Source organism: Thalassophryne amazonica, chromosome 16, assembly GCF_902500255.1.
Source record: "Thalassophryne amazonica chromosome 16, fThaAma1.1, whole genome shotgun sequence".
Classification (NCBI taxonomy): Eukaryota; Metazoa; Chordata; class Actinopteri; order Batrachoidiformes; family Batrachoididae; genus Thalassophryne; species Thalassophryne amazonica.
Window position 1 is genome coordinate 17,036,966 of NC_047118.1, and position 27,980 is coordinate 17,064,945.

General features: G+C 38.7%; 1 protein-coding gene and 1 long non-coding RNA gene across 4 annotated transcripts in view; one reads left to right on the forward strand and one right to left on the reverse strand.

The window, feature by feature from the left end:
* Positions 1-4,746: 4,746 nt before the first annotated feature.
* mrtfbb (myocardin related transcription factor Bb) overlaps positions 4,747-27,980 on the forward strand; it is a 45,821-nt gene continuing 22,587 nt past the window's right edge. Inside the window, exons 1-2 of one of the 2 annotated variants that reach the window (XM_034190309.1) lie at positions 4,747-5,019; positions 17,543-17,608. In XM_034190309.1, coding sequence (XP_034046200.1) covers positions 4,920-5,019; positions 17,543-17,608 — 166 coding nt within the window. In that variant the 5' untranslated portion in view covers positions 4,747-4,919. The remainder of the gene's footprint in view (positions 5,020-17,542; positions 17,609-27,980) is intronic. The other variant, XM_034190310.1, reaches the window with a different exon arrangement.
* Positions 8,275-27,173, reverse strand: LOC117527812. 2 transcript variants are annotated; one of them, XR_004565607.1, is made up of 3 exons: positions 27,163-27,173; positions 13,782-13,787; positions 8,275-8,571 (listed from the first exon to the last, which is right to left on the reverse strand). It is a non-coding gene; the product is annotated as an uncharacterized LOC117527812 (long non-coding RNA). The 2 variants fall into 2 exon arrangements; XR_004565606.1 differs by lacking the exon at positions 27,163-27,173 and adding an exon at positions 14,319-14,328.

Consider the following 27,980-nt stretch of genomic DNA (forward strand, 5'->3'; position numbering starts at 1 on the left):
AGAACTATTTTACTGAAAAAGTTTGAAGGACCAAAATGACATGGTGAGATGGAGAGGAACAAGACATCTCAAGTTCAAGTTTATTTGCCATTTGCAGTATTAAAACCACATTGGAAAAATGTGGTTTTAATGTGGTTTTAATTCTTTATTTGCCTTTCACATGACTGAGAGGCAAATAATATATATATATATATATATATATATATATATATATATATATATATATATATATATATATATATATATATATATATATATTAGTTATATTGTTGAAAAGCCCATTTGGTGTACATTTTGCATTATATTTCAATCAAAAGTTTCTGTTGTGGATTTACCTTCACCACTAAAATTGGATGAAGGTTCCAATTTTATGCCTGTTGTCTATCTTCCAGTTATCAGTCAGAAACCAAATAGCAATGAAAAATTCTGCATAGCAGAGATAACCGATGTTCTGAGAAAATTATCTGAAAAAGAATTCAGAAACAGAAAAAGCTGATAGAAAAACCTGACACCACAAAAAAACTTTGATTAAAGTGCACAAACTAAATGCATGTTCCTGATATTTGATCACATCTAATTTTGCTTATGAAAAGCCACTTCTAACAGGACTTTGACCTTGAAAATTTTTTGTAAGGTAAAATTTTGTGGAATTGGAACTTTCAACCTTTACTTCTAAAAGCCCGTTTAAAATGACAGCAGTCAACCAAAGCGCTGTGCATAATAAAAAAATGGACACCAAGTTACCCCAATCATAAATAAATAAATTAAAATAACAACAAAATTACAACAGGCAATAAAACAAATAAAAGACAAAGTAAAATAAAGAGTAAAAAGTAGTAGGAAATAGAGATGTAATCGCTCATTTAGGAAAAGCCAGAGAAAAGAAAGAGGTTTTGAAAGAGTCTTTAAAAGTCTCTAGGGACAGCGGTGATTTAATATAGAGCTCTAGTTACAGTTGTCTCCATGTGTTGTACATGGCTCAGCTGAATGGGAAAAATAAGTTCCAAAATAAGATTAGTCTATTTTTGTGTGCAGCACTTTAACCTTTTGTTGCATGCTAGATTGTATGCTCGTCGTTGTTCATGTTGATGATATTAATGCAGCCTGCTTTTTTAGCCTCTCGTGGCAGCTGCATGTATGGCTGCTTCAAAAGGGAAACTGCGGGTCTTCAGGGATTTACTTCCGGCTTTTCCACCATCTGTTGAGGTCTTCCTGGGATGTGATGGAGCGTCTCTTGTAAAAATTAAAATCAAAATGTATTGCAAGCTTTCTTGCACGTGTTATCTCTCTTGACATAATTTAAAAACTGTATCTTTTTAATAATAATAATAAGAAGAAGAAGAAGAATAATAATAAAACAATTTCAGGGGTTTATCTGTTCAGTTAGCTTTCATCACACATCCTGATTACATGTGATCTTAGTACTGATTCTGTGTGAATGTTGCAGCTGTGATCTTGTCTTTCGTGCATCGTTGTTTGCACCGAATGAAGCGTTTTCAATTCACAGCATCAAAAAAAATTTTGGGAGATTAAAACAAACAAAAAAAAAACTGTACTTTTAATTTTTTTTTTTTTTTTGAAACCCAAGGTTTAGTATCATTGTGAACAGTGTTGCCACAGTTACTTTGAAAAGTTACTTTATTAGTTACTTTATACAGTTACTTCATAAACAACTTGTCAGCAGCTTCTGAATATAGCTAGTAAGGTAAATAGTAATCTAACTTGGTTACTATTAAGACTGAGTTAGTAACTAATCAGCAAAGTAACTAATAATTACTTTGCAAAGTAACTAATAATTAGTTACTTTGCTGAGTACTCAGACTTTAAAAATAATGAAGTTAGATTGCTAGTTACTTTCTTAGTTACTGTATAAAGTAACTAGTAATCTAACTTCATTATTTTTAAGATTGAGTACTCAGAAAAGTAACTATTAGTTACTTTGCTGTAATAATAGTTACTTTTCTGAGTACTCAGTCTTAAAAAAATAATGAAGTTAGCTTACTAGTTACTTTATTAGTTACTGTATAATGTAACTAGTAATCTAACTTGGTAATGTAACTAGTAATCTACTTTTCTGAGTACTCAGTCTTATCAGCAAAGTAACTAATAGTTACTTTTCTTAGTAGTCAGTCTTAAAAAATAACTAAGTTAGATTGCTAGCTACTTTCTTAGTTACTGTATAAAGTAACTAGTAATCTAACTTCGTTATTTTTAAGATTGAGTATTCAGAAAAGTAACTATTAGTTACTTTGCTAGTTATAGCAAATAAAAGCACTAAATCATCAAGGCACTGAATCATCAACTTCTCTTGAAGATAAGAATGAGTGTTAATGGATATAAAATATCATTTATATCTAAAAATCCATGTGCTGCGCTTTAGACTGAAAACTCAACTAAAACGTTCACATCAGTAATAAAGTTCTTCTGGTGACTTGGTGTTGGAGTCATACTTCTCCCATATGTTCTGTGTTGTAATCAAACCTCTGCTGCATGTTTCAGATGGTGATGTGTTTTGTTGTGCAATTAACAAAATGTTTTAGATTTCTTCACCAAAAAAGCTGAAAAAAAAACCCGGCATGACAAATCAAGTTGTACTTAATCCTTATGTTTAGAATAAAATCCCAACTATTTTGGGTATGTGCTGCAGGCCTTAAATACAGGAATGGATGTATATTAACAATGAAAGTTAAAATGAAGTTAACCACACAAACAATGAAATATCCTGGGTTCAGGAGAGGATCCAGAAATTTTTGGTGGGGGTCTGATTCATCGCAATTGGGCAATCCACTGAACAGATTCCATTCATTCATGGAATGACAGTGTTTTATTGTAACTGGTACTAAAAATAATAATTATTTTTATGCCATTAGTAGGTAATTCTTCCCCTTGTGAGTAATGTGCAAAGTAAAATATTTTTTTTTTTTTTTTTTTTGGAAACCATATCTTTCATAATCACCAGTGGATTTTTTTGACAGATTAGCCAGAAATCTCCAAAACCACTTTAATCTATAGTAGTATCATGCAGATGATAGGTTTATCCTACTTCTTTTGACAGATGGAGTGTAAAATTTATTTCATGTTGAACATATGTTCAGCTTTTTTTCAGTAGGAGATAATGACTAAGAAATTGTGTCAAACATTAGGTTATCAAGCTTAAAACTTTCTCATGTTTTATTTGCCTTCTTTCTTTCTTTTTTTGACTTATCAATTTATTTTTTACTTTTTCAGTTGTTGTTTTTCTCATATTTATTCTTTGCATCTTTTCTTTTTTTTCTGGCCTTTTATTACCCCCCCCCCCCCCCCCCCCCATCCATCCCTGTTTGGGTTTATATAGTCTGTAATGAAACAGAAGTCAAAGTAAATGTGATTTTTGTTTTGCACTTTTGCTCTTTAGTGGAGGGAAGGGGGGCTGTGGCCTTTTTTTTTTTTGTATTTTTCATATCATCCCAACATTTTCTGATTTGGGGTTGGAGAAAATGCAAATGTCATCTTCATAAATGCTTTTAAAACACTATCCCCAAAAATGTCTGAAGATGAACCGTGCATATCCTTAAGCAAGGCCTTCAACCGGTTTGTAGAGCAAAAAGCAGGAACTTTTGGTATTTTGCTAGGAATGAAAACAAAACTAAAAATTTTTTTGTTATGTTCCGGAACAGAACATTTATTTAAAATAATGGTAACCAGTTAATACTGTTATTTATTTCGTTCTTGAAAAGGTTTCTGTTTACAATGACCTGGTGAGAACAGCAGACTCCATTAATGCTCCACACCCAAACAGTTGGCGGCAGTAATGCACTGTGTCAGTTTGCAAACCTCCAATAAACTCAACAGAAAAAGAAGACTCGGTCATTTATTTTGGTTGTTGTTGGTAGGACAAAGCGCTGTTGTCCTGTGTTTCACAGTGAGAAATGCAGCCGGAGCAGACAAACATTGAGGGGCTTCTTTTAAAACACTGCATTTATTTGGGTCATTATTCAGCTTTTTTGTTTCTTTGTTTTTGTCTTGGTGGATCAAATGGGATTTATTTTTGTTGTGAGCAGAATGCTGAAGATATGTCAGCTGTATTTCAACTTTAAAATAATGTATTTTTCTTGTTGACAGAACAAAGAGCTGGCGTTCTCTGGCTGAGGCTGAGAAACCCATCCAGAGCAAACACAGAGACTTCTTTAAAAATGCTGCATTTCTTCAGTAATTTCCATGATAAGGAATTAAAGTATTTCCTAGACGTCATCTTCAAAAACAATAACGTCTTCTCGTCAGGCTGTGATGATGAATCTGTGCGAAACAACGTAACAGGATCAGATTAAAATTTTATATATACTGAGAGTGAGTGGTTTTAGGTAGTGGCTAGTTGTATGGTGTTATTAATAACATTCATACGTAGGTCAGCCTTATGTTTATGGTTAGGGGTTATTGTTATGGTTATGGTCATGTGAGGGCTGTAGCTATTATTGCTGAGCCAATCAATGGGCAGCAACCGGAAACATTAAAATACAGTTTCTGTTCGGAAAACATTTAGTTTCAAAGCCCTAAGGGAGCAGCATGTTTGTGTTAGTCATCATTATTTACTGCTAAAGAATTTCCAGAGAAACACTTGATTGTTCTTGTTTCTCATGGAGACGTGCCCACAGACAATTCCCAAATGTTGGTTTTGTGACATATTCACTGGAACGTGGACTTTCTCAAAGACAGAATCAACGGGTTGTGTTGGTCCTTTGTGTTTTTGTGTGCAGATTGAGCTGGTGAGGGTTAACGCTGTGTGTCAGCAGCACTGTGTTCCCTCCTCCTGCCGCTGAGCGTGCACACACCAGAGATGCACAGAGGAGAGACAGTGTGCAGATAGAACAGCCAGCTGTCGTCTCAGAGCCGGGCCTTCTCTCTCCCTCACCTCCCCTGTTCTCTGCTGGTCCTCTCACTCCATGGGACTCCAGACCTGGACTCCAAGCAAGCCACCGCTGTCCTCCATGGCCTGCCTCGATGTGGAGACCCCTTCCATCTGTAGGGGTAAATTTAAATCAGGTGCTCTCTTTTCTTTTTCATGCCACATTCACATGTTTCCTTGTGTTTTTCTTTGTACCATGAACTCCAATTTGTTTGATTTCTTTCACTCTTGCTGATCTTAAGTGATGCTGCTGCACACTCGTGGGGCGTTGTAGTGATGTAAGGGAAGCCCGGCCAGGAAATAGTAGGGCAAACGTAAAGCTCTTACAGTGATTCATGACATGACGATAATATAACTATGGGTTCGGCTCTGTAAGCGAAGCAATGCTTCATAAGATAAGGACTCTACTAATACCGAGCTGCAAATCAGTTTCTGCTGTAACAGACAAAGGTAACAGAGAGAGATTATAAATTGATGAAAATCTCCCAATTGCATGTAGGCTTATAATGTTACATGTACAAGGTCCATCATTGTCAGTACATGTAGGTGCACGTCAACTCATTATTCTCAAGTTTTTAACACATGCTTCTTCATTTATTCACTTACCATGATAAGGATTGAAATTATTTCCAGACTTCGTCTTCCAAAACTAAGGCGCCTTACGCAGACAACACTTTCCGTCAGGATGTGATGATGAATCCGTTTCAAATATTTTTATTATGAAGCATAAGAGCAGCAATAATACAAAGAGTAATATGGAATGGGTATCTTGCTTCTTTTAACAATATTATGTCAAAGAACAAACTGAACAACACAACAACAGACCAGCAAGAGCAAAAATAACATCACCAAAACCAACAACCATAACCGAAAAAAACACCCCACCTTACCCATCCCTGCAGAGTGCTACTTGAAGGTGTCATAGATTACTACTAGCAAAGAATTCTAACCATTCATTTTTCCCATAAATTAAATCACTGGACTCCAGATCCTTTTAAATTCCTCCAGTCTATCATTAAGGATATAGCGAATTCTTTCCAGGTGTAGGGTATCAGTCAGTGTCGTAATCCAAGCTTTTAAATTCTGTGCCCCTTTATCTTTCCAGAGGAGAAGAATAAGTTTCTTTGCACAAATAAGGCCATATGACAGAAGATGGTGCTGTGCATTCGGTAGGTTTTTAGAGTGTTCTGATGTACCCAGTATAACCCACAGTGGGTCCAGTTTTATCTGAACCTTAAAAATCTGTGAGTAGAATGAAAATACTGCAACCCAGAATTCCTGCAGCTCAGTGCATAACTATGTACGAGGTCTGTTAGAAAAAAGTATCAGCCCTTTTTATTTTTTGCAAAAACCTGCTGGATTTGAATCACGTGTGCTTGCATGAGCAAACCTTGAACCTTTGTGTGCATGCATGAACTTTTTCACGCCTGTCGATTGCATCATTTTCTGGTAAGCAGCCTCGTAGTGAGTCTGCCTCCGCTTGGTTACATTTTTCACGAATTGGCGACACATCAGGGAAAATTTTATGCAACCTCAAATTAGAATAATGCAGCCTGTGCAGAATCTTAAACTGGATCAAACAATGTCTAGCATTAAGGGAACACGTATTAACCTGTTTCAGACCCTTATCCCAGGTGTCCTCTGCTATTTGCATCCCTAATTCCTTTTCCCAGTCCTTCTTTATACCATCCATATTCATTTGTTCATATTCTTGTAAGACATCGTATATAAATTAAATTGCATGTTTTTCTAGTATACAGTCCTTGAGACACTGGTCCAACTTATTGGGTAATGCAGTCTCAAAATTAGCCAGGTGAGTCTTTACAAAATGTCTGACCTGCAGATATCTAAAGAAATCAGACTTTGACAATCCGTATTTCTCCTGAAGCTGCTGGAAGGATGCAAACACATCCTGAAGATACAAATCCCCAACACAACAGAGTCCAAACTCTTTCCACCACTCAAAGGCTCCATCCAAAGTTGAAGGAATAAATGCTGAATTTGCTGAGATTGGCAGTGTAAAGGATAGGGCTCTAAATTTTAAATATTTTGCTGTTTCCAGATTTGAATGGTACTATGTGTAATCAGATTATAGTTGTAGTATGATTTTTTGAGACAAATGGGAGACATTACGATCGCCGATATCGAGTAAGGAAGACAATCCTCCCGTTCCATATCCAGCCATCCAGAGAGCACAATAGTCTCATCTAACCAGTAGGAGACACAGCGAATGTTAACAGCCCAATAATAGCGCATAAAATGTGGGAGAGCCATCCCACCACTCATCTTATGTTTGCACAGATACCCGTTTCTGATTCTGTGGGATTTATAGTTCCATATAAGGGTGATTTTTAGACTACGGGCACTTATTATGTCCTTTGATCATATTGTATGAAAAACAGAAAAAAGGGGAAAGTTCACACTTTTATAGTTATCTTTACAATGAAAGTGTTTTAAGAAATTTGTTCTAGTAGTCTATGATGACTTTTTCACCTTTTTTCAGCATCATTATATGCAAATATTGCCGTTTTGTGCTTGTCCCACACCCAGACTTTTGATCTTCAATGATAAAAATGAATGGTAAAAAAAGTTTTTTCTAATGTTTTAAAATATCTCTGAATAAAATATCAGTAAAATAATCAAAACATAATTGGGGTATTCAATGTCATACAACTGTTGTGATTTTTTTTAAAACAAAATGTACTTGTCCCACACTATTGCCTTAATTTCCACCACAACACTGTAATGTCCCTTTAAACAGTTTGTATGAAAGATTGTTTGGGTAGTTTCTATGGAGATAAACAGTGACATCAGAGCACATGTATATAGCGCCAAATCACAACAAACAGTTGCCCCAAGGCGCTTTATATTGTAAGGCAATGGTGTGGTGGAAATTACATTTACAAGGCCAATAGTGCCCATAGTTAAAGAATCACCCATAAACGGGAGAAATAAAGAATCTTTAAAAAGGTTTTAGTAAGATATATGGGTAGATTTTGAAAGAGGTATAGCAGGATGTGATGATGAATCCGTTTGAAAAGCTGTAACAGGTCAGAATAAGACTTTTTATTTACTCTGTGTGCTGCTTCACATGATGCAAATGGAATGCCAACTGCTGCTCTTCAATATTCTACTCAGGATGAAAATAAATCCTATGAATTATCCACCAAGACAAAAAAGTATATTAAATTACTGTTAGCAGCAATAACGTCATTAATTATGAGCGGCTGAGGGTACAGAGGCTCTGACATCATTTCACAAAAGTTCCTCATGTTCATTGTCTTTGTGTTGGCCTGACTGAACCCAACCTATAATTTTGAAATATTTGTCCGAACCCAACTCAACCCATGGTGCCTGAATCGGGTATCCACGCTCTATTTTGTAAGGATGTGTAGTCATTTTGACAACTTCTGTGTCCTCCTCCTCTGTCAAAACACACTGCAGATTCTGGACCGATGCTGTGTATGTGAGAGGAATCAGTTCTTTGCTGCCGGACTCAGTCCTGGATGTCACAGGCCGTCCACGACCAGTGTAAAGAGGCTTTAAGCCCTCAGCTGCACTTTAAACTGATCAAAATCACCATGTGTTGTAACCAAGATCCCGCAATGCAGCGGGCAAGTCAAGATGTGCAAATCGCTCTATGCTAGCCTAGTTTCTTTGTGCACTTTAATTCTTCCAGGGAATTTTTCCTCACCACTGCTGCCAATGTGCATGCTCAGGGGATGTGAGGCATCACTGTAAAGCACTTTGAGCTTCTGATATAGATGGAAAAGCGCTGTATAAATGTACTATTTAACACTGAAAAGAGTGTACAGACACTTTCTAGTGTTAATTTAACACTGAAAAGAGTGTACACAGACACTTTCTAGTGTTAATTTAACACTGAAGAGTGTACACAGACACTTTCTAGAGTTAATTTAACACTGAAAAGAGTGTGCACATAGACACTTTCTAGTGTTACTTTAACACTGCATAGAGTGTACACAGACGCTTTCTCGTGTTAATTTAACACTGAAGAGAGTGTACACATAGACACTTTCTCGTGTTAATTTAACACTGAAGAGAGTGTACACATAGACACTTTCTCGTGTTAATTTAACACTGAAGAGTGTACACAGACACTTTCTAGTGTTAATTTAACACTGAAAAGAGTGTGCACATAGACACTTTCTAGTGTTACTTTAACACTGCAGAGTGTGCACATAGACACTTTCTAGTGTTACTTTAACACTGAAGAGAGTGTACACACTTTCTAGTGTTAATTTAACAGAGTGTATACACAGACATTTTCTCGTGTTAATTTAACACTGAAGAGAGTGTACACAGATACTTTCTAGTGTTACTTTAACACTGCAAAGAGTGCACACATAGATGCTTTCTAGTGTTAATTTAACACTGAAGAGAGTGTACACACTGTCTAGTGTTAATTTAACAGAGTGTATACATAGACACTTTCTAGTGTTACTTTAACACTGAAAAGAGTGTACACATAGACACTTTCTAGTGTTACTTTAACACAAAGAGTGTACACAGACACTTTCTCGTGTTAATTTAACATGGGCGCATTTGCTGTGTATCTGTGTCACTTCAGGATAGAATGTGAGGTCATCAAACAATGCAGAGGTGTTATTGTATGTGCAGCACGCCAGCTTAAATGTGACACAATAACAGAGAAAACTGAGAAGTTCAATGTTTATATCAAACACTGAGAAACACAATAATTTCAGCACACCAAAAGTACAATAAGAGGCTATGCTAGTCAGCTGACAACTCCTAGATTTCTTAAGTAACGGTTTAATCACTGTGGATCTAAAACATTTAGGAACAGATCCTGAGGTTAATGAGAACTTTGTAATTTCCAGTACAGTAGGCCCAAGTGTAGGCCACAGGTCCTTAAAGTCGCATTGGTCTCGGGTCCAAAATGCAGGGTGTGCACTTAGCAGAAGTTACAAGATTCATCAGGGCAACCAGTGAAATAATATCAAATTCAGTAAATCTAAGTGAGGTATCAGTGATGGCGCCCACATCAGTAACAGGGTGCAGTGGTGGAACTAAGGCATGCTGGGTACGTATATTTGACCTAATGTCATACATTTTCTTTTCAACACAGTAATCTAAGAAATCTTGGGCTGTAAATAGAGTGACTTACAGGTGGTTGTCCTTGAACTTATGCTTGAGGCCACGTAAATGATCGTTGAGCTAAGGAGAGTATGTTTTTTTTTGGGGGGGGGGGGGGGGTAGTTTTAATATAGATAGAGCAATAATGTCCAGTGTGCTCGTGAGTGCTTAGCTGATATGTGTTGTTGACACCAGCTTAAACCGTGATGTGAATTAATTTATCCAAATAAAACAAGCAGTGTAGGACATGCAACATTTTCTATATACCCTGAGACAACCACTTGGCTGCTGAGCTGTTTTATGGGTTAATCTCCCATTATTCATTTTTTATATACACAGGTAAAAGGTCTACAGTTGATTTTAGAGTTTCTGTTCAGTGTCATTATGAAGCCCAAAGAGCTATAAACCATCTTCTTGTTCCTTTCCACCGGGGTTTTGTCCCATTTTCTCCATTTCTTCTCAGCCTGATCCTGCACTTACTCTCCACTCAGTCCCCCCTTTTTTTCCCAGCTCTTCTTTAGTTATTTATGGTTTTGGTTATGGTTTTGCCCTTCCTGACATGAATCCCTTTTATTTATCTGGGTTTGGGACCTGCACCAAGTATGGCCGGTTTTGGTGGGTTGATTAGTAAAGCAGGCCATCATTAGTTTGAAGAAGCAAAACAAACCTGTCAGAGGTGGAGCCAAATCCACTGTTTGCTACATTCTTTAAAAGCACGATTGCACTGGTGTTCTCAGGAAGAAGATCAAGAACCCAGCCAGCCCACGACAAAATAATTCATGTCAAAGTGAAGACAAAACACTTCACAGCATTTGGCCAGATAAAAAACACCCCTCAGGAGATACAGTATTGTATATCTGTATCCAAGTCAAGAAGAAGACCAAGAAGACTTTATGTCATATGCAGTGTTTATAAGCAGAAGTATATATCTGTATGAGTAGCAGAACAAAAATGCCAAAAATATCTTTTCAGTTAAAGATGAAAAACAGTGTGAGGCCTGTTGTGCACGTTTAGAATTTGGGTCAATAAGAAATTATTCATGGATTGACTCAACTAACTCAGAGCAGTTTGCCAACATAGAGATGGTGAATCTTGGTGGACACGCCTGCTCGTGCTGCAGCACAGTGGCTCAGTGGTTCACGCTCTTGCCTCACTGCAAGAGTCTCGGATTTGATTCCACCCATGCCCAGTTCCTGTCTCTGTGGATTCAACCGTGCCTCTGTGGTTTCCTCCTGGCACTCTAGTTTCCTCCCGCCATCACAAATATGCACATTAGAGTCTGCTGCTTTCTCTGCCCCTCCCTGACCACGGCAGTGTCTCTATATCTGGAGCTGGACCCTGGGCGCTGGACTCTGGCTGCCCACTGCTCCTAGTGGTTGGATTGTGTCTAATTGTAACTAGGATGGGTTAAATACAGAGTACACATTTTGTTCTATGTATAAAGACTCTTCTCTGTGTTTTAAGATCTTTCATGATTTGGAGAACAGCACATTATGCCATATTTTGCACAAACGCTTCAATTTTTAAATAAATTTAAATTTATTAAAACACATTTGTGTTTTTCTGTGTCTTATAATTTGCTATCTTACAGAATACCACTAATGGATATAAGACAAAATGGCATATGTTCATTTAGAGTGTGTGTTAAATTGCTGTTGGTCAATTATTTGATCCTCTTAATTGGTCCCTCTACACATTTTGTCAGTATTCAGCCAGAAGCACTGCCAGGAGAACGAAGTGTTGTTAAGCGTTTTGAAACGTGGTTTATTTCTAATGCATTTTTTTATTTACCTTGTCAAATGTTTTTACAAAATGTATCATTTTGAAGCAGTATCAATATACCAGATATGAGCCAATGAAATGAAGCAATAATTTTATTTAGGGCTTTTAGAATCAACTGTTTAATTAGTGTTTTGAAACAAGAGCACATTGTCTGAAACAGTTGTTTTATTTAGTGTTTCAAGCATTTCAAACTGAATTATTGCCTGCAGCAGTTGGTTGATTTTCTGAAGCAACTGTACGCTTCAACCATTTCATAACAGTGGCTCATTTTCTTTAGCAAGGGTTCATTTAATGTTTCAACCATTTTGCAACAGTGAATACTTTTCTGAAACATGTTTCATTTACTGTTTTTGGCATCTCTAAGCAGTGATGGAACTTTCTGATTTAACTGTTTAGCAAGGGTTCATTTAATGTTTCAAGCAATTTGCAACAGTGAATACTTTTCAGAAACATGTTTCATTTACTGTTTTGGGCATCTCTAAGCAGTGACGGAACTTTCTGATATAATTGCTTAGCAAAGGTTAATTTAATGTTTCAAGCAATTTGCAACAGTGAATACTTTTCTGAAACATGTTTCATTTACTGTTTTGGGCATCTCTAAGCAGTGACGGAACTTTCTGATATAACTGCTTAGCAAAGGTTAATTTAATGTTTCAAGCAATTTGTAACAGTGAATACTTTTCTGAAACATGTTTCATTTACTGTTTTGGGCATCTCTAAGCAGTGACAGAACTTCCTATTATAACTGTTTAGCAAAGGTTCATTTAATGTTTCAAGCAATTTGCAACTGTAAATACTTTTCTGAAACATGTTTCATTTACCGTTTTGGGCATCTCTAAGCAGTGATGGAACTTTCTGATATAACTGTTTAGCAAGAGTTCATTTAATGTTTCAAGCAATTTGCAACAGTGAATGCTTTTCTGAAACATGTTTCATTTACTGTTTTGGCATCTCTAAGCAGTGACAGAACTTTCAGATATAACTGTTTAGCAAAGGTTAATTTAATGTTTCAAGCAATTTGCAACTGTAAATACTTTTCTGAAACATGTTTCATTTACTGTTTTGGGCATCTCTAAGCAGTGATGGAACTTTCTGATATAACTGTTTAGCAAGAGTTCATTTAATGTTTCAAGCAATTTGCAACAGTGAATGCTTTTCTGAAACATGTTTCATTTACTGTTTTGGCATCTCTAAGCAGTGACAGAACTTTCAGATATAACTGTTTAGCAAAGGTTAATTTAATGTTTCAAGCAATTTGCAACAGTGAATACTTTTCTGAAACATGTTTCATTTACTGTTTTGGGCATCTCTACGCAGTGACAGAACTTTCAGATATAACTATTTAGCAAAGGTTAATTTAATGTTTCAAGCAATTTGCAACAGTGAATACTTTTCTGAAACATGTTTCATTTACTATTTTGGCATCTCTAAGCAGTGACAGAACTTTCAGATATAACTATTTAGCAAAGGTTAATTTAATGTTTCAAGCAATTTGCAACAGTGAATACTTTTCTGAAACATGTTTCATTTACTGTTTTGGCATCTCTAAGCAGTGACAGAACTTTCAGATATAACTGTTTAGCAAAGGTTAATTTAATGTTTCAAGCAATTTGCAACAGTGAATACTTTTCTGAAACATGTTTCATTTACTGTTTTGGGCATCTCTAAGCAGTGACAGAACTTTCAGATATAACTGTTTAATTTACTATTTCAAGTGTTTCAGAAAAGTGAAACACTTAATGAAGCAATTGTCCATTTTTAGTGTTTTAATCAATAAATTATTGCATGAAACAATGTTTCATTTAAAGTTTCAAGCATGTCAAAACAATGAATCATTGTCTAAAGCAGTTAATTTTTCAACGTACAATTTTGAGCCTTTAAAAATAATGACCTGTCTTATGAAACAATTAGTTTATTTGGTTCAAAGTTTCAAAAAAGCCTTGTTTCTTCCACCATTATGTAATTAATATTTCAGGTGGGGTTTAAACCCGCAACCCACCTGTAGCTACACTTACGTACTGTCAACTTGGGCCACATTTGTTTATAGCGCTTTTGGATGATGAATAATGGTGTTATTTTGCAATTCTCATCATTACATGACAAAATCTATCAAGAAAATTTCATTGCAGGTTGATATTTTGGCCACATGAACACCACTTTGATCAGGCAGTAAATATACACACTCACAGTTTACGACTGTTTTGGTCTGTGGATAGAAGGGTTCAGATATCAGCACTAAAACATGGTTCTGTTTGGAGTCGGATATTTATAACAGCACAGTCAACTTAACCCGGTGTCAGTGTGTTCCTAACCTAAATTCAGCCTCATGTGGGCACCGAACATCTGGAACCACACCAAGATGTGTTTTTGTATGTGCGCTATTCTTGAATAATTAAAATAACACACAGTCTGATGGGAGACTCCCAGGGATGATTTGCTGAGAACAACATTGCACTGAGATTTGAGATTACATCAGTAGATGTGGTTTCGCCAGAACACTCACTCATTCTCTCTCTGTCTCTCTCTCTCTCTTCACCACCTCTGTTTATAATCTGATGGTGAACAGGAGAGCCAAGTCAGTGTGCAGCACCGGAAAGGTTAGCCAGGGGTCAGCTTGAACACAAGCTTTGTCATCAGTCTGGCACCGAGTGGGAAGGACCTGAGGTATAGCGTGCCCCCCCCCCCCCCCCCCCCCCGACCCAAACCCCCCACCACACCTTCGTGCAGATGCACAAATCAAAGTTCTCTCCTGGTGGACAAAGGCAAGCGTTTGATCCAGAGCTTTACACTCATAAAAATTCTTGCCCGTGGCCTTCTTGCCAAGTCACGCTGGATATAAATATTAGGACAAACCAGTGGTAATCTTTAGCAGTCTCCCTGTAGTCGCCCCCCCACCTCACCCCGCCCCCCAGGCCTGGGCTGCTTGTAATAGGAAACACAGCAGGCAGGGAAAGCACACAGTGTTCGCTCAGTTGATAGTGTGCTGTTGCAGTGGCCGCGACCTCCCACTTTTCGCCTCAGCTCTTGTCACGTCGTGCTCCCTCATCCACCAGTGGAAGCCTGTAAACAACCCCGCTGCTCCGCGTAAAAACTCCAACATGACACCCGCCCCCCGACGACCCCAAATTTCATGGTTCCCAGGCCTTGTTCTCACAGCTGCCTGGTTTATTTTTGCTCGCGTGAGTCATGGAGGCTGGTTTAGACGCAGTGCCTTTCCCAGGAGAGTTCAGCAGGTCTGTGTAGAGCGTGTTGGTGGGGGGAGAGGGGCGGAGCTTTGCTTCCCTGAGGCCACCGTGTACATTTAGCGAAGTGGGTTTCACTTCATCCCAACGGTGATGATGAAAAGTGCCTTGTGTTCCTCACACCGCCGTCATCAGCCGTCACCTTCTCCTCCCTGCCCAAAAAGCACATCCACGCTTACTTGTTTATAAATGTAAGATTATTATGGTTTATACGTCTGTGAAAGTAACACTTTGGACCTTCCAAACACTGCATGTGGGGTCTACACACAAGCTTATACAGGGTCATAGCTTTTCATCCAAGAAAAATTACATTTTTGTAGAATGTGTTCAGGACAAAGAGACTGCATCACCAGTTTATTCTAACCATTAATTGGGCTTTTCTTCATTGCTTTTCATATAAAGACTCTAAATATTGTGAACTGACAGTTATTGAGACTTTAGCTGTCTACAGCAGCACATTGGTATTGAACAGAAATCAGGACTATAAGCTTAAAGCACAGTTAGTCAAACCAGGAACACCCTCCAGCAGGTTGGTGTATAAGTGTCATAACAGGTACTGCTCACGGTCACCACCTGATCTGTCAGCCATGGTAGTGGAGGTAGTGTTGTGGTGTGGGCATGTGTGGCTGCCAGTGGAAGTCAGTCTGTACTATTTGTTTATGATGTGAATCCTGGAAAATGCAGAAAGATGCATTTTGTAGTGTTTATGGATTTATTATCTGCTTGCATTCAGGTAATTGCTTCAAACCTGATTGACTGTGTAGATGGACAATGATAATGTATACTATGAAAGCAACCCAACATATTAAAAAAATATATTTATTTGAGAGGTCAATTAATTTGCAGATGTGTGAACATGTATTTGAACTCTGGTGAAGACCAACCAAGCAAACCATGGTCCATCTGAAGAGATGGGACCTATTCCACTCCCAAGTGGTCTGTGGTGTAATTTGATTTTGGTAAGAATGCAAACCCAAAAGGAACGCAAAAGGACCAAATAATATACCCATATTTGAATTTTATAGGTATTTTGAGACGCAGATTAACATAGATTGTGCCGTGACAGAGAAGCATCTCAGTGACATTTGTCCAGACAAACACAACTCTACACAACTTGGAAAACAAAAATCCATTATTATATAAAGTGACCCAGGAAAAGAGAAGGACCTTTGTTGGTCATATTAAAAAAAAACTTAATTGGGACTAAACTACTTGAAGCTAGCTTCTTAACAATAACTGTAACCCTCCAACAAGCAGGCTCCTGAAGAACATAAACACATCACTTCTAACCAATGAGGAGACACTTTACTCACAGATGGCATTTATGTAGTAATTTTGGCTTGTTTAGAAATGTTGAACTCAATCTGAACCAAGGAATAATTGCAACATTTGTAACATTTTGATCGTTGGTCCAGACCAAACAAATAAACTTGGTTCATTTAATTTCGGGGTCTGTTAGTGAAACTTAGGGCTAGCGGCCGGCGATCCCCTTAGTAATTTCTCTGCTTTCCTGTCAAATTACTGCTGATGAATTATACCTTAGGTGTTGTTTTTTTCCCGGCCAACTGATTCTGCTTTTTTCTCTCTGTCTAATGTATGTATAATGTCGGTTAGGATTGCAGAACTGACCGCTACAAACCGCAGGGTGCTGGACTGCCTGTGAGATGCCAGGCCTGTAGCTGTGCAGCCTGCATTTGGAATAGATATTGTCGCAGGAATAGGCTGACTGACAGCATGAGGAAGCCTGGATGACCCATCCTGTGGTGCGAACATCTGCGTGGACTTCTCATCAAATTAATCTTTTTTTCTTTTGTAAAGTTGTGTTGTTTGATTTCCTGTTTTCTCTTTCTTCTGCTTTTTAAAACTTTGCAAAAACCTTGTAACTGCTAGAATGGCCTAAGCAGTGGGTCACCCCTTTGAGTCTGGTCTGCTAGAGGTTTCTTCCTCAATATCACCAGAGGGAGTTTTTCCTTACCACTGATGCCTGTGTACTTGCTCTAGGGGTTGGTAAGGTTAGACCTTACTTGTGTGAAGCGCCTTGAGGCAGCTTTGTTGTGATTTGGTGCTGTATAAACAAAATCAATTGAACTGAATTAAGTTGAATTGAACTGGTTGTGACGACATTTTTAAAATAATAAATGTCCACGCCAAATATTTATGGACACAACTCTGCAATGTTGTAGTTATTCAGTTTGGTAGCACAATTGTTTTGGATCCACCATAAATACAGTTGTTGTCATTGGTAGGATTCTAAACCAATCATATTGCGCTGATAGAGTCTGTTGTAAAATGTGGTTAAGAACCCATAGCGAAACCGTACAGGACGTGAATAAGATGTCTGTGGTCGGGAACACGGCTCTGTGTTGGTACTGCATGTTGATTGAAAAATAAGTACTTTGCATTATTTGAACCCTGGCAGCTTTCACAGCAGTGCTTGTATGTTGACTCTGTGGCGTCTGCTCTCATTGGTCAAAATTTCACCTCTGACCTCTTTCTGTCTTTCTCTGCACTCCAACAGTGTTGCAGCTCTGCTTACAGCAGAGGCGAACCCGTGAACAACTTGTGGAGCAAGGCATCATGCCACGTGAGTATTCACAGTGCCACTCTGCAACAACTCTCACCCTGTGTTAGGAAAATAAAATCAAGATGAAATGTCACCATTTGAGATGAAGACCACCAAGAAACTATGACCATGAAGGCATTGTGTTTTCTTTTATGCAAACATGCAAAATACTGGTGCACAACTACATGTTTGTGTAGACCGGAGTGGGAGATGAAACTCAAAATAAATGTCAGATGTCTTCATGAAAGATTTAAGGCCACATATGTTGCAGAGTTATTAAAACAGAGACACAGACTATGAAAACGTACATTTCTGCACTGAACAATCAGGCCTACAGCATCAAAAATGGAATTAAGAAAATATAAATAACTATTTTATGTCTTAAAAAACACCAATTATTATTATGACAGTCATTTAAAAGTTTTTCAGTGCATACTCTAATATGGGTGTCAGGGTCCAACCCCTCGTCTGTGTCGTGACACCTGGGTAACGGCTGATGGTGATGTTGGGGTGAAATACAGTGCGGACTTTGTATGCCCTATGAGCACTATGATAACAGTGAAGGCCCAACAGGAACCCTGAACATGAGACAGGCTAATGGGTATCTGGTAAAACAAGAGGTCCTCATCGACAGATCAAGCAGAGGAAGTGATGGCTTGTCACCCAATGGCTGTGAAGATGGATTAAGGTTACAGCAGGTTTTCAGAGCCTGATCGTCTGGGATTTCACTGCCATCGGGCCAGGCTAAGGATCTGGCCAAGACATTCCCACATTAAACAAAGCAATGCACAGGTATCTCTAGATTGACCATAGATGTAGATATCCATTCTTGCTTGCCTCTACTGGTGGTTGGCTCTCACTGCGGTATTGTATCACTTCCTGTTCCGGAGCACAGCGGTGTTTTTCTGTATCTGTTAGCTGTTTAATCTGCGCAGTTAGATTGATCTAGTTATCTAGATTACGATTTGTTTCCCAGTGTAATCTTTACGTGCCTTAACTAAAGCACTCCTTCTGCTGAATCACCTCTAAATTATTTACACATTATTCACTTTGCGTGTTTTTAGGAATCCGCTAGCTTAGCGTAGCTACTAGCTCTTAGCCGATTTAGCATGGCGGCTTCTCCTGTCTCTCCCGCACTTTTCTGCTCTGGGTGTGAAATGTTTAGTTATTCCTCTGCCTCCTTTAGCAGTAACGGTACTTGTAATAAGTGTAGCTTATTTGTAGCTTTGGAGGCCAGGCTGGGCGAATAGGAGACTCAGCTCCGCACCGTGGAAAATTCTACAGCTAGCCAGGCCCCTGTAGTCGGTGCGGACCAAGGTAGCTTAGCCGCCGTTAGTTACCCCCTGGCAGATCCCGAGCAGCCAGGAAAGCAGGCCGACTGGGTGACTGTGAGGAGGAAGCGTAGCCCTAAACAGAAGCCCCGTGTACACCGCCAACCCGTTCACATCTCTAACCGTTTTTCCCCACTCGACGACACACCCGCCGAGGATCAAACTCTGGTTATTGGCGACTCTGTTTTGCGAAATGTGAAGTTAGCGACACCAGCAACCATAGTCAATTGTCTTCCGGGGGCCAGAGCAGGCGACATTGAAGGAAATTTGAAACTGCTGGCTAAGGCTAAGCGTAAATTTGGTAAGATTGTAATTCACGTCGGCAGTAATGACACCCGGTTACGCCAATCGGAGGTCACTAAAATTAACATTAAATCGGTGTGTAACTTTGCAAAAACAATGTCGGACTCTGTAGTTTTCTCTGGGCCCCTCCCCAATCAGACCGGGAGTGACATGTTTAGCCGCATGTTCTCCTTGAATTGCTGGCTGTCTGAGTGGTGTCCAAAAAATGAGGTGGGCTTCATAGATAATTGGCAAAGCTTCTGGGGAAAACCTGGTCTTGTTAGGAGAGACGGCATCCATCCCACTTTGGATGGAGCAGCTCTCATTTCTAGAAATCTGACCAATTTTCTTAAATCCTCCAAACCGTGACTATCCAGGGTTGGGACCAGGAAGCAGAGTTGTAGTCTTACACACCTCTCTGCAGCTTCTCTCCCCCTGCCATCCCCTCATTACCCCATCCCCGTAGAGACGGTGTCTGCTCCCAGACCACCAACAACCAGCAAAAATCTATTTAAGCATAAAAATTCAAAAAGAAAAAATAATATAGCACCTTCAACTGCACCACAGACTAAAACAGTTAAATGTGGTCTATTAAACATTAGGTCTCTCTCTTCTAAGTCCCTGTTGGTAAATGATATAATAATTGATCAACATATTGATTTATTCTGCCTTACAGAAACCTGGTTACAGCAGGATGAATATGTTAGTTTAAATGAGTCAACACCCCCGAGTCACACTAACTGTCAGAATGCTCGTAGCACGGGCCGAGGGGGAGGATTAGCAGCAATCTTCCATTCCAGCTTATTAATTAACCAAAAACCCAGACAGAGCTTTAATTCATTTGAAAGCTTGACTCTTAGTCTTGTCCATCCAAATTGGAAGTCCCAAAAACCAGTTTTATTTGTTATTATCTATCGTCCACCTGGTCGTTACTGTGAGTTTCTCTGTGAATTTTCAGACCTTTTGTCTGACTTAGTGCTTAGCTCAGATAAGATAATTATAGTGGGCGATTTTAACATCCACACAGATGCTGAGAATGACAGCCTCAACACTGCATTTAATCTATTATTAGACTCTATTGGCTTTGCTCAAAAAGTAAATGAGTCCACCCACCACTTTAATCATATCTTAGATCTTGTTCTGACTTATGGTATGGAAATAGAAGACTTAACAGTATTCCCTGAAAACTCCCTTCTGTCTGATCATTTCTTAATAACATTTACATTTACTCTGATGGACTACCCAGCAGTGGGGAATAAGTTTCATTACACTAGAAGTCTTTCAGAAAGCGCTGTAACTAGGTTTAAGGATATGATTCCTCCTTTATGTTCTCTAATGCCATATACCAACACAGTGCAGAATAGCTACCTAAACTCTGTAAGTGAGATAGAGTATCTCGTCAATAGTTTTACATCCTCATTGAAGACAACTTTGGATGCTGTAGCTCCTCTAAAAAAGAGAGCTTTAAATCAGAAGTGCCTGACTCCGTGGTATAACTCACAAACTCGTAGCTTAAAGCAGATAACCCGTAAGTTGGAGAGGAAATGGCGTCTCACTAATTTAGAAGATCTTCACTTAGCCTGGAAAAAGAGTCTGTTGCTCTATAAAAAAAAGCCCTCCGTAAAGCTAGGACATCTTTCTACTCATCACTAATTGAAGAAAATAAGAACAACCCCAGGTTTCTTTTCAGCACTGTAGCCAGGCTGACAAAGAGTCAGAGCTCTATTGAGCTGAGTATTCCATTAACTTTAGCTAGTAATGACTTCATGACTTTCTTTGCTAACAAAATTTTAACTATTAGAGAAAAAATTACTCATAACCATCCCAAAGACGTATCGTTATCTTTGGCTGCTTTCAGTGATGCCGGTATTTGGTTAGACTCTTTCTCTCAGATTGTTCTGTCTGAGTTATTTTCATTAGTTACTTCATCCAAACCATCAACATGTTTATTAGACCCCATTCCTACCAGGCTGCTCAAGGAAGCCCTACCATTATTTAATGCTTCGATCTTAAATATGATCAATCTATCTTTGTTAGTTGGCTATGTACCACAGGCTTTTAAGGTGGCAGTAATTAAACCATTACTTAAAAAGCCATCACTTGACCCAGCTATCTTAGCTAATTATAGGCCAATCTCCAACCTTCCTTTTCTCTCAAAAATTCTTGAAAGGGTAGTTGTAAAACAGCTAACTGATCATCTGCAGAGGAATGGTCTATTTGAAGAGTTTCAGTCAGGTTTTAGAATTCATCATAGTACAGAAACAGCATTAGTGAAGGTTACAAATGATCTTCTTATGGCCTCGGACAGTGGACTCATCTCTGTGCTTGTTCTGTTAGACCTCAGTGCTGCTTTTGATACTGTTGACCATAAAATTTTATTACAGAGATTAGAGCATGCCACAGGTATTAAAGGCACTGCGCTGCGGTGATTTGAATCATATTTGTCTAATAGATTACAATTTGTTCATGTAAATGGGGAATCTTCTTCACAGACTAAAGTTAATTATGGAGTTCCACAAGGTTCTGTGCTAGGACCAATTTTATTCACTTTATACATGCTTCCCTTAGGCAGTATTATTAGACGGTATTGCTTAAATTTTCATTGTTACGCAGATGATAGCCAGCTTTATCTATCCATGAAGCCAGAGGACACACACCAATTAGCTAAACTGCAGGATTGTCTTACAGACATAAAGACATGGATGACCTCTAATTTCCTGCTTTTAAACTCAGATAAAACTGAAGTTATTGTACTTGGCCCCACAAATCTTAGAAACATGGTGTCTAACCAGATCCTTACTCTGGATGGCATTACCCTGACCTCTAGTAATACTGTGAGAAATCTTGTAGTCATTTTTGATCAGGATATGTCATTCAAAGCGCATATTAAACAAATATGTAGGACTGCTTTTTTGCATTTACGCAATATCTCTAAAATCAGAAAGGTCTTGTCTCAAAGTGATGCTGAAAAACTAATTCATGCATTTATTTCCTCTAGGCTGGACTATTGTAATTCATTATTATCAGGTTGTCCTAAAAGTTCCCTAAAAAGCCTTCAGTTAATTCAAAATGCTGCAGCTAGAGTACTGACGGGGACTAGAAGGAGAGAGCATATCTCACCCATATTGGCCTCTCTTCATTGGCTTCCTGTTAATTCTAGAATAGAATTTAAAATTCTTCTTCTTACTTATAAGGTTTTGAATAATCAGGTCCCATCTTATCTTAGGGACCTCGTAGTACCATATCACCCCAATAGAGCGCTTCGCTCTCAGACTGCAGGCTTACTTGTAGTTCCTAGGGTTTGTAAGAGTAGAATGGGAGGCAGAGCCTTCAGCTTTCAGGCTCCTCTCCTGTGGAACCAGCTCCCAATTCAGATCAGGGAGACAGACACCCTCTCTACTTTTAAGATTAGGCTTAAAACTTTCCTTTTTGCTAAAGCTTATAGTTAGGGCTGGATCAGGTGACCCTGAACCATCCCTTAGTTATGCTGCTATAGACGTAGACTGCTGGGGGGTTCCCATGATGCACTGTTTCTTTCTCTTTTTGCTCTGTATGCACCACTCTGCATTTAATCATTAGTGATTGATCTCTGCTCCCCTCCACAGCATGTCTTTTTCCTGGTTCTCTCCCTCAGCCCCAACCAGTCCCAGCAGAAGACTGCCCCTCCCTGAGCCTGGTTCTGCTGGAGGTTTCTTCCTGTTAAAAGGGAGTTTTTCCTTCCCACTGTAGCCAAGTGCTTGCTCACAGGGGGTCGTTTTGACCGTTGGGGTTTTACATAATTATTGTATGGCCTTGCCTTACAATATAAAGCGCCTTGGGGCAACTGTTTGTTGTGATTTGGCGCTATATAAAAAAATTGATTGATTGATTGATTGATTGATATCCCATCCTGGAATTGATCAAGAGATGATCTTCCACACTACCGTGGGATTGCCACAAATAAAGGCACTTCTCCTGTTCTGATTTTAATCCCAAGTGGTTGCTTGTATGCTTGTTGCTTTATTTATTTAGTTGGTCAGTTTATTAAACATTTAGGTTTAATAACTGGGAATAATTATTACATTTTTGGGATGATCCTAATCCTGCAACTTTTATTTCATTCATTTATTCATTCACTTTTGTGAATCAGGTAGATGAGTCAGTCCAGTTTTGCTCAAGAGGTCCTGAGCAAGCACTCTGGTAACAGTAAAACTTCCTCAGGTGTCTTTTGATTGATGGAAGAAACCTCAAGCAGACCAGACTCAGATGGGTGACCATCTGTTTTGGCCATACTAACAATAACAAAACAAGCAAATAAGCACAACAAACAACTGTGCAACATGCAAATACAGAGAAGACACAGCCAGTGTTCTTAAGCAGTAAAGAACATGGACCCTGCCTCGGTGGATAGGAGTTGGGCTCCCAGTACGCAGACCTGTGTTCACTTCCCAGTCGTGCAACCTCCCTGTGTCCTTGGACATGTCTCTTGATCTCCACTGTCTCAGTCCACCCAACTGCAAATGGGTATGGCCTTGGCTGGAGAAGATATTGTTCCATCAAGGGGTTGATGTAGACTCTGATCCGCTTCGTGTTAAGAAATCTGGGAATAAGCATGGGCACCATAAATCACAGTTCCAGTCATTTGCACATCATAATTGTTTCAGCATGGAAGTGATACTTGGTTGAATCGTGTAAACTGCTTCCGTGCATTATTTGTGTATCTGTGTATGACTAGTGTTTTAAATTATGGAGTGGAACAGAATGATTGTGCTCGGCAGTGACTCAAGGATTTAACATAGATTTAAGAGTTGAAGCTGGTATCTTGTTCCATCTACATTTACCTTTTGATGCAAGTGTAGAAGACTCGGTCCCTCTGTAAGAGCACACAAACTAAACAAAAAAAAAATGGGCTGAATTTGAAAGATTAATGTTGATCGCTTTATAACGTTAGACACTGACAGACTTTGTCCTTTTGAATTGTTTGCCTCCTGCGACTGGGCTTTCAGCTTCTTTGCTTATATTATCATGAGTCATGATTTGGGCCTGCTGCTCCTCTTTGGCCTCCCAGGCCATTCTCTGCTGCTCCCGCACTTTGAGGCTTATTGTAGGTATGCGGCAAGGTTTAGGTGATGAGCAGGAATGTTTGGTTTTGCTCCTCTGACAGGCTCCTCAGAGCCCCCGGCCTGTGTGTCCTCAACAAAACAGAACTCAACATAGTGGCAGTGACTCCTCTGTGAGCCAGAACTCAACTCGGGCTGTTTATGTTGCCAGATTAAACAGCATTTTCTGCATGGAACAAGTTTCATTGCTTTCAGTTACTCCCACGAGCCCCTGATCATTAACTCAAAATAGCAAATACCACATCTAGTAATGTGCCTATGACTACATACTAGAAAACCTCTCTTGCTGAGGTTCAAGGTAAAGGTCAAATTTGTGGAAAGTGGTACAGAAATATCTATTTTAAAACTGTAATTCAAGTCTTAATATGAGACGCAGCGTTCCTAATGGCCCCTTCACACATAGTGCAAAGTTTGGATGGTGTTTGGACAAAAACAGCGAAATAGCGTGAAATAGTTTGAAATTAGCCAGCTGTGGCACATTGCACCGCTTATGTGGAGGAAATATAAAAGAACAGCCGGTACCTGTGGGACCACATCACGCAGTTTATGTAGGAGAAAAAAAAAAAAAAAAAAACATACGACCCACTGGACGCAAACTCACGCCATCCAAAAGCTCTGATTACCAGAGACTTTACCACTGAACTATGAAGCTGTTCTTTGAAAGCTGCGGGAATCTGCCTCATATCAGGAAGGACATGGAAGTATTACAAAAAAAAATTAAAATCATACACCATATAAAAACGCCGCATTTATCAAGTGAACAATACAAATATGATCTGTTCAGTTCCTCTGTAAATGATCCATGGTCACTGACAGTCATGAAATGACATGAATGAGAAGCAGTTCGCTCGTCTCATTCATGTCCACATCTGGTGGCGCGTCTCCAACCGGCTGCACGCGTGTTTTGTGGACGATGCACCACAGAACACTGTCATGTGGAACAGAGCTCACACGGGTGACGTGACAGTGAGCTCGCCTGCTGCGTGTTCTGATCTGACAGTCCGTTTCAACCTGCTAAACTTACTGTGATTGGCACTTGGACCTATGAGATATTGTACTGCCTTCGCATGTATACCATTCAAGAGGACCAGTGTGATGAACAACGGAAATGACGTTCATGAAAAAGTTTCTTGGATACCACGACACTCTACATAAATCATCAATAAACCAAGTAACAGCTTCCAAATGCAATAAGACACAAAGAGTATCACTCACTCCATTTCTTCATTTACAGCCACCATGCCATCCTGCTGGGCATACACCAGGCGCACAATGTGGAAGTGTTAAAATTAGCTCTCAGGTAGAGATCCCATTGGAACTGCTTGTAGCTTACCACCTGTGGTGGCTAATGTTTGGCCGCAGCAAATTCTAGCCATTTTTATTCTGTTGTAGCTAATTAGTTGTTGTAACTTGGGATGAATATGTGTTTGGCAAGTGGGAGTAATACTTGGGTTCATATCACACTCTCAGTGTAGTACTGGAACACACTAGGAATTGTGTATTGCTGCATGCTAATGAGGGTGAGACCTTAGCATCACATCAATCTCTACCCTCATGTGGTTACAATTTTTTTAGAGACTTGTGTACTAATAATGTTGCCAACCTCTTTTGGGAAATTAAGCAAATATCAGCCATTGCACTGTCATGCTGCCCATGTGAATGTAGGTCTAACCAAGTGAAATGCTAGCTACATCTATTCGCGATATCTAATGCATCTAATACTAACGGAACAGACAGACAACAGAATACCTTGCTAAATTTAAAAGTGAGTCAAACACACACAGAATATAAAGCAAAGTGAAAAATCTAACTGAATATACATTTAAACTCTAGATCTAAAGCTAACTGAAATGCTAGCGACATGTAACACTGACTGAACACAAAGACAACAGAATATAAATCTTGCTAAATTTAAACGTGACTGACACACTGAATATAAAGCTAACTGAAAATCTAACGGAATGTAAACTTTAAAAGTCTCAAGCTAAATGAATCGCGAGTCAAATACAAAGGCAACAGAATATAAACCTTCCCATATGGAAAAGAAATAGAAAAAACTTACAAGAAGTTACCTCGTTTCCAGTAATAAACTTTATATTTGACATGTGTTGTGCTTAAGTCTCAGTTTGATATTACACATATCCAGTGGTGTAGTCTACATTTTTGAAGTGGGTAGACTGTGTTTTTTGCCCGTCATCAACCTCGTGCATTGCGCCCCAGTTATTAACATTTTTAACACCATAACAACAAATAGATCTATACTTTCCATCTGATCATTTATATTCTATATTTGCCACTATAAATGTGAGAAATGTGTCAGAATGTAAGTAAGTAATTGGCACCAATTGCAAAATACAGTATACAACAGTAAATCTAAAAGAGTGATTAAAAAATACAAAGATCAAATACATTTATTTTTTGGCATCTGAAAACCTAATTTAACAAAGAAATTTAATCAGGTCATAAACCAGGAATAAACAATGTTTAAATCCAGCCAAACGTATCATATGCAAGCTACTGTGCATTGTTTAACAGTAAATAAGACAACTTTAAGTCACAGTCACTCAAAAAAAAGTGACTGTTACTCCTTGTTATTAAGAAAGAAAAGTTCTCTTAACAATAATAAGGAGCAGATTATTGCCTCCCAACTAAGTATATTGCAAGAGTTCACTTTTCCTCCCTCTATTTAGTATCGGATATGAGCCTGTACTGTCAAATTCAGCAGCTGCAAGATTCACCCTTCATATAATCTGCATGGCCCCACGTTGTTTGTGGACAGTTTAGGTGCATAAACAAAAACAAAACAGAACACACCGGTCTACATGAGCATGCACTGGCTGCAGAGCCTCACGCCTCCTACCACAATCTCTGTTGAAGTTGACAGTCCATCATCAGGTCCAGACCGGGGACTGGAACCTGTAGGCTTTGTGGTCCATAAGGAAACCTACCCAGTATAAACAAGCTAGTATTAGTATACGTTAAGTTCCATTAAAACAGCAGCTAGGCTGAAGGACAGAAGCTAGCTCCCAGAAAATTCACATACAACAATGAAAATATGGTAGATGCTTTACTTTGCAGAAACCTTTTCAACCCATGACAAAAACATTGTAGGCCAAATCAGTGGCACAAAAGTATAGTATGAAGACAACCAACTAACTAACTAAGACAACCATGCAACTACTGGGAGTATGCCACTTACCAATTCCAGTCATTTTAAAACTACACTATCCAACAGCCAACGGGACTCAAGCTCAAGAGACATCTGTAGATTACCGGCAAAACTCTATTATTTTTTAAAAAGCTGTTTCATTTTATATTTTAACAATAAATGAACGGATCATTAAAAATGTCCATGAATCAAAGTCAAAAGACATTTGCACAAGTAGAAGCTCTCCACTTATTGTGCTCAAATTTATATTTTAGAAATGACTCTGTCCTGATAACAACATTAAAGGCAATTACATATTTTGTCAAAATTACAAGTTGAAATGAGCATTTAAAAAATTCATCAAGAGGTTTATGTCACAGAAATCCTACTTTACAATCACTGCAGTCATTGTTAAATTATTTCCTGTTGCATTTATAATAAACATTTGTATTTATTTACAGTGTGTTTTTCTGGTTGAAATGAGATATAAATAATCTACCAGACTTAAAAAAATGTACAAGTTTCCATGTTAT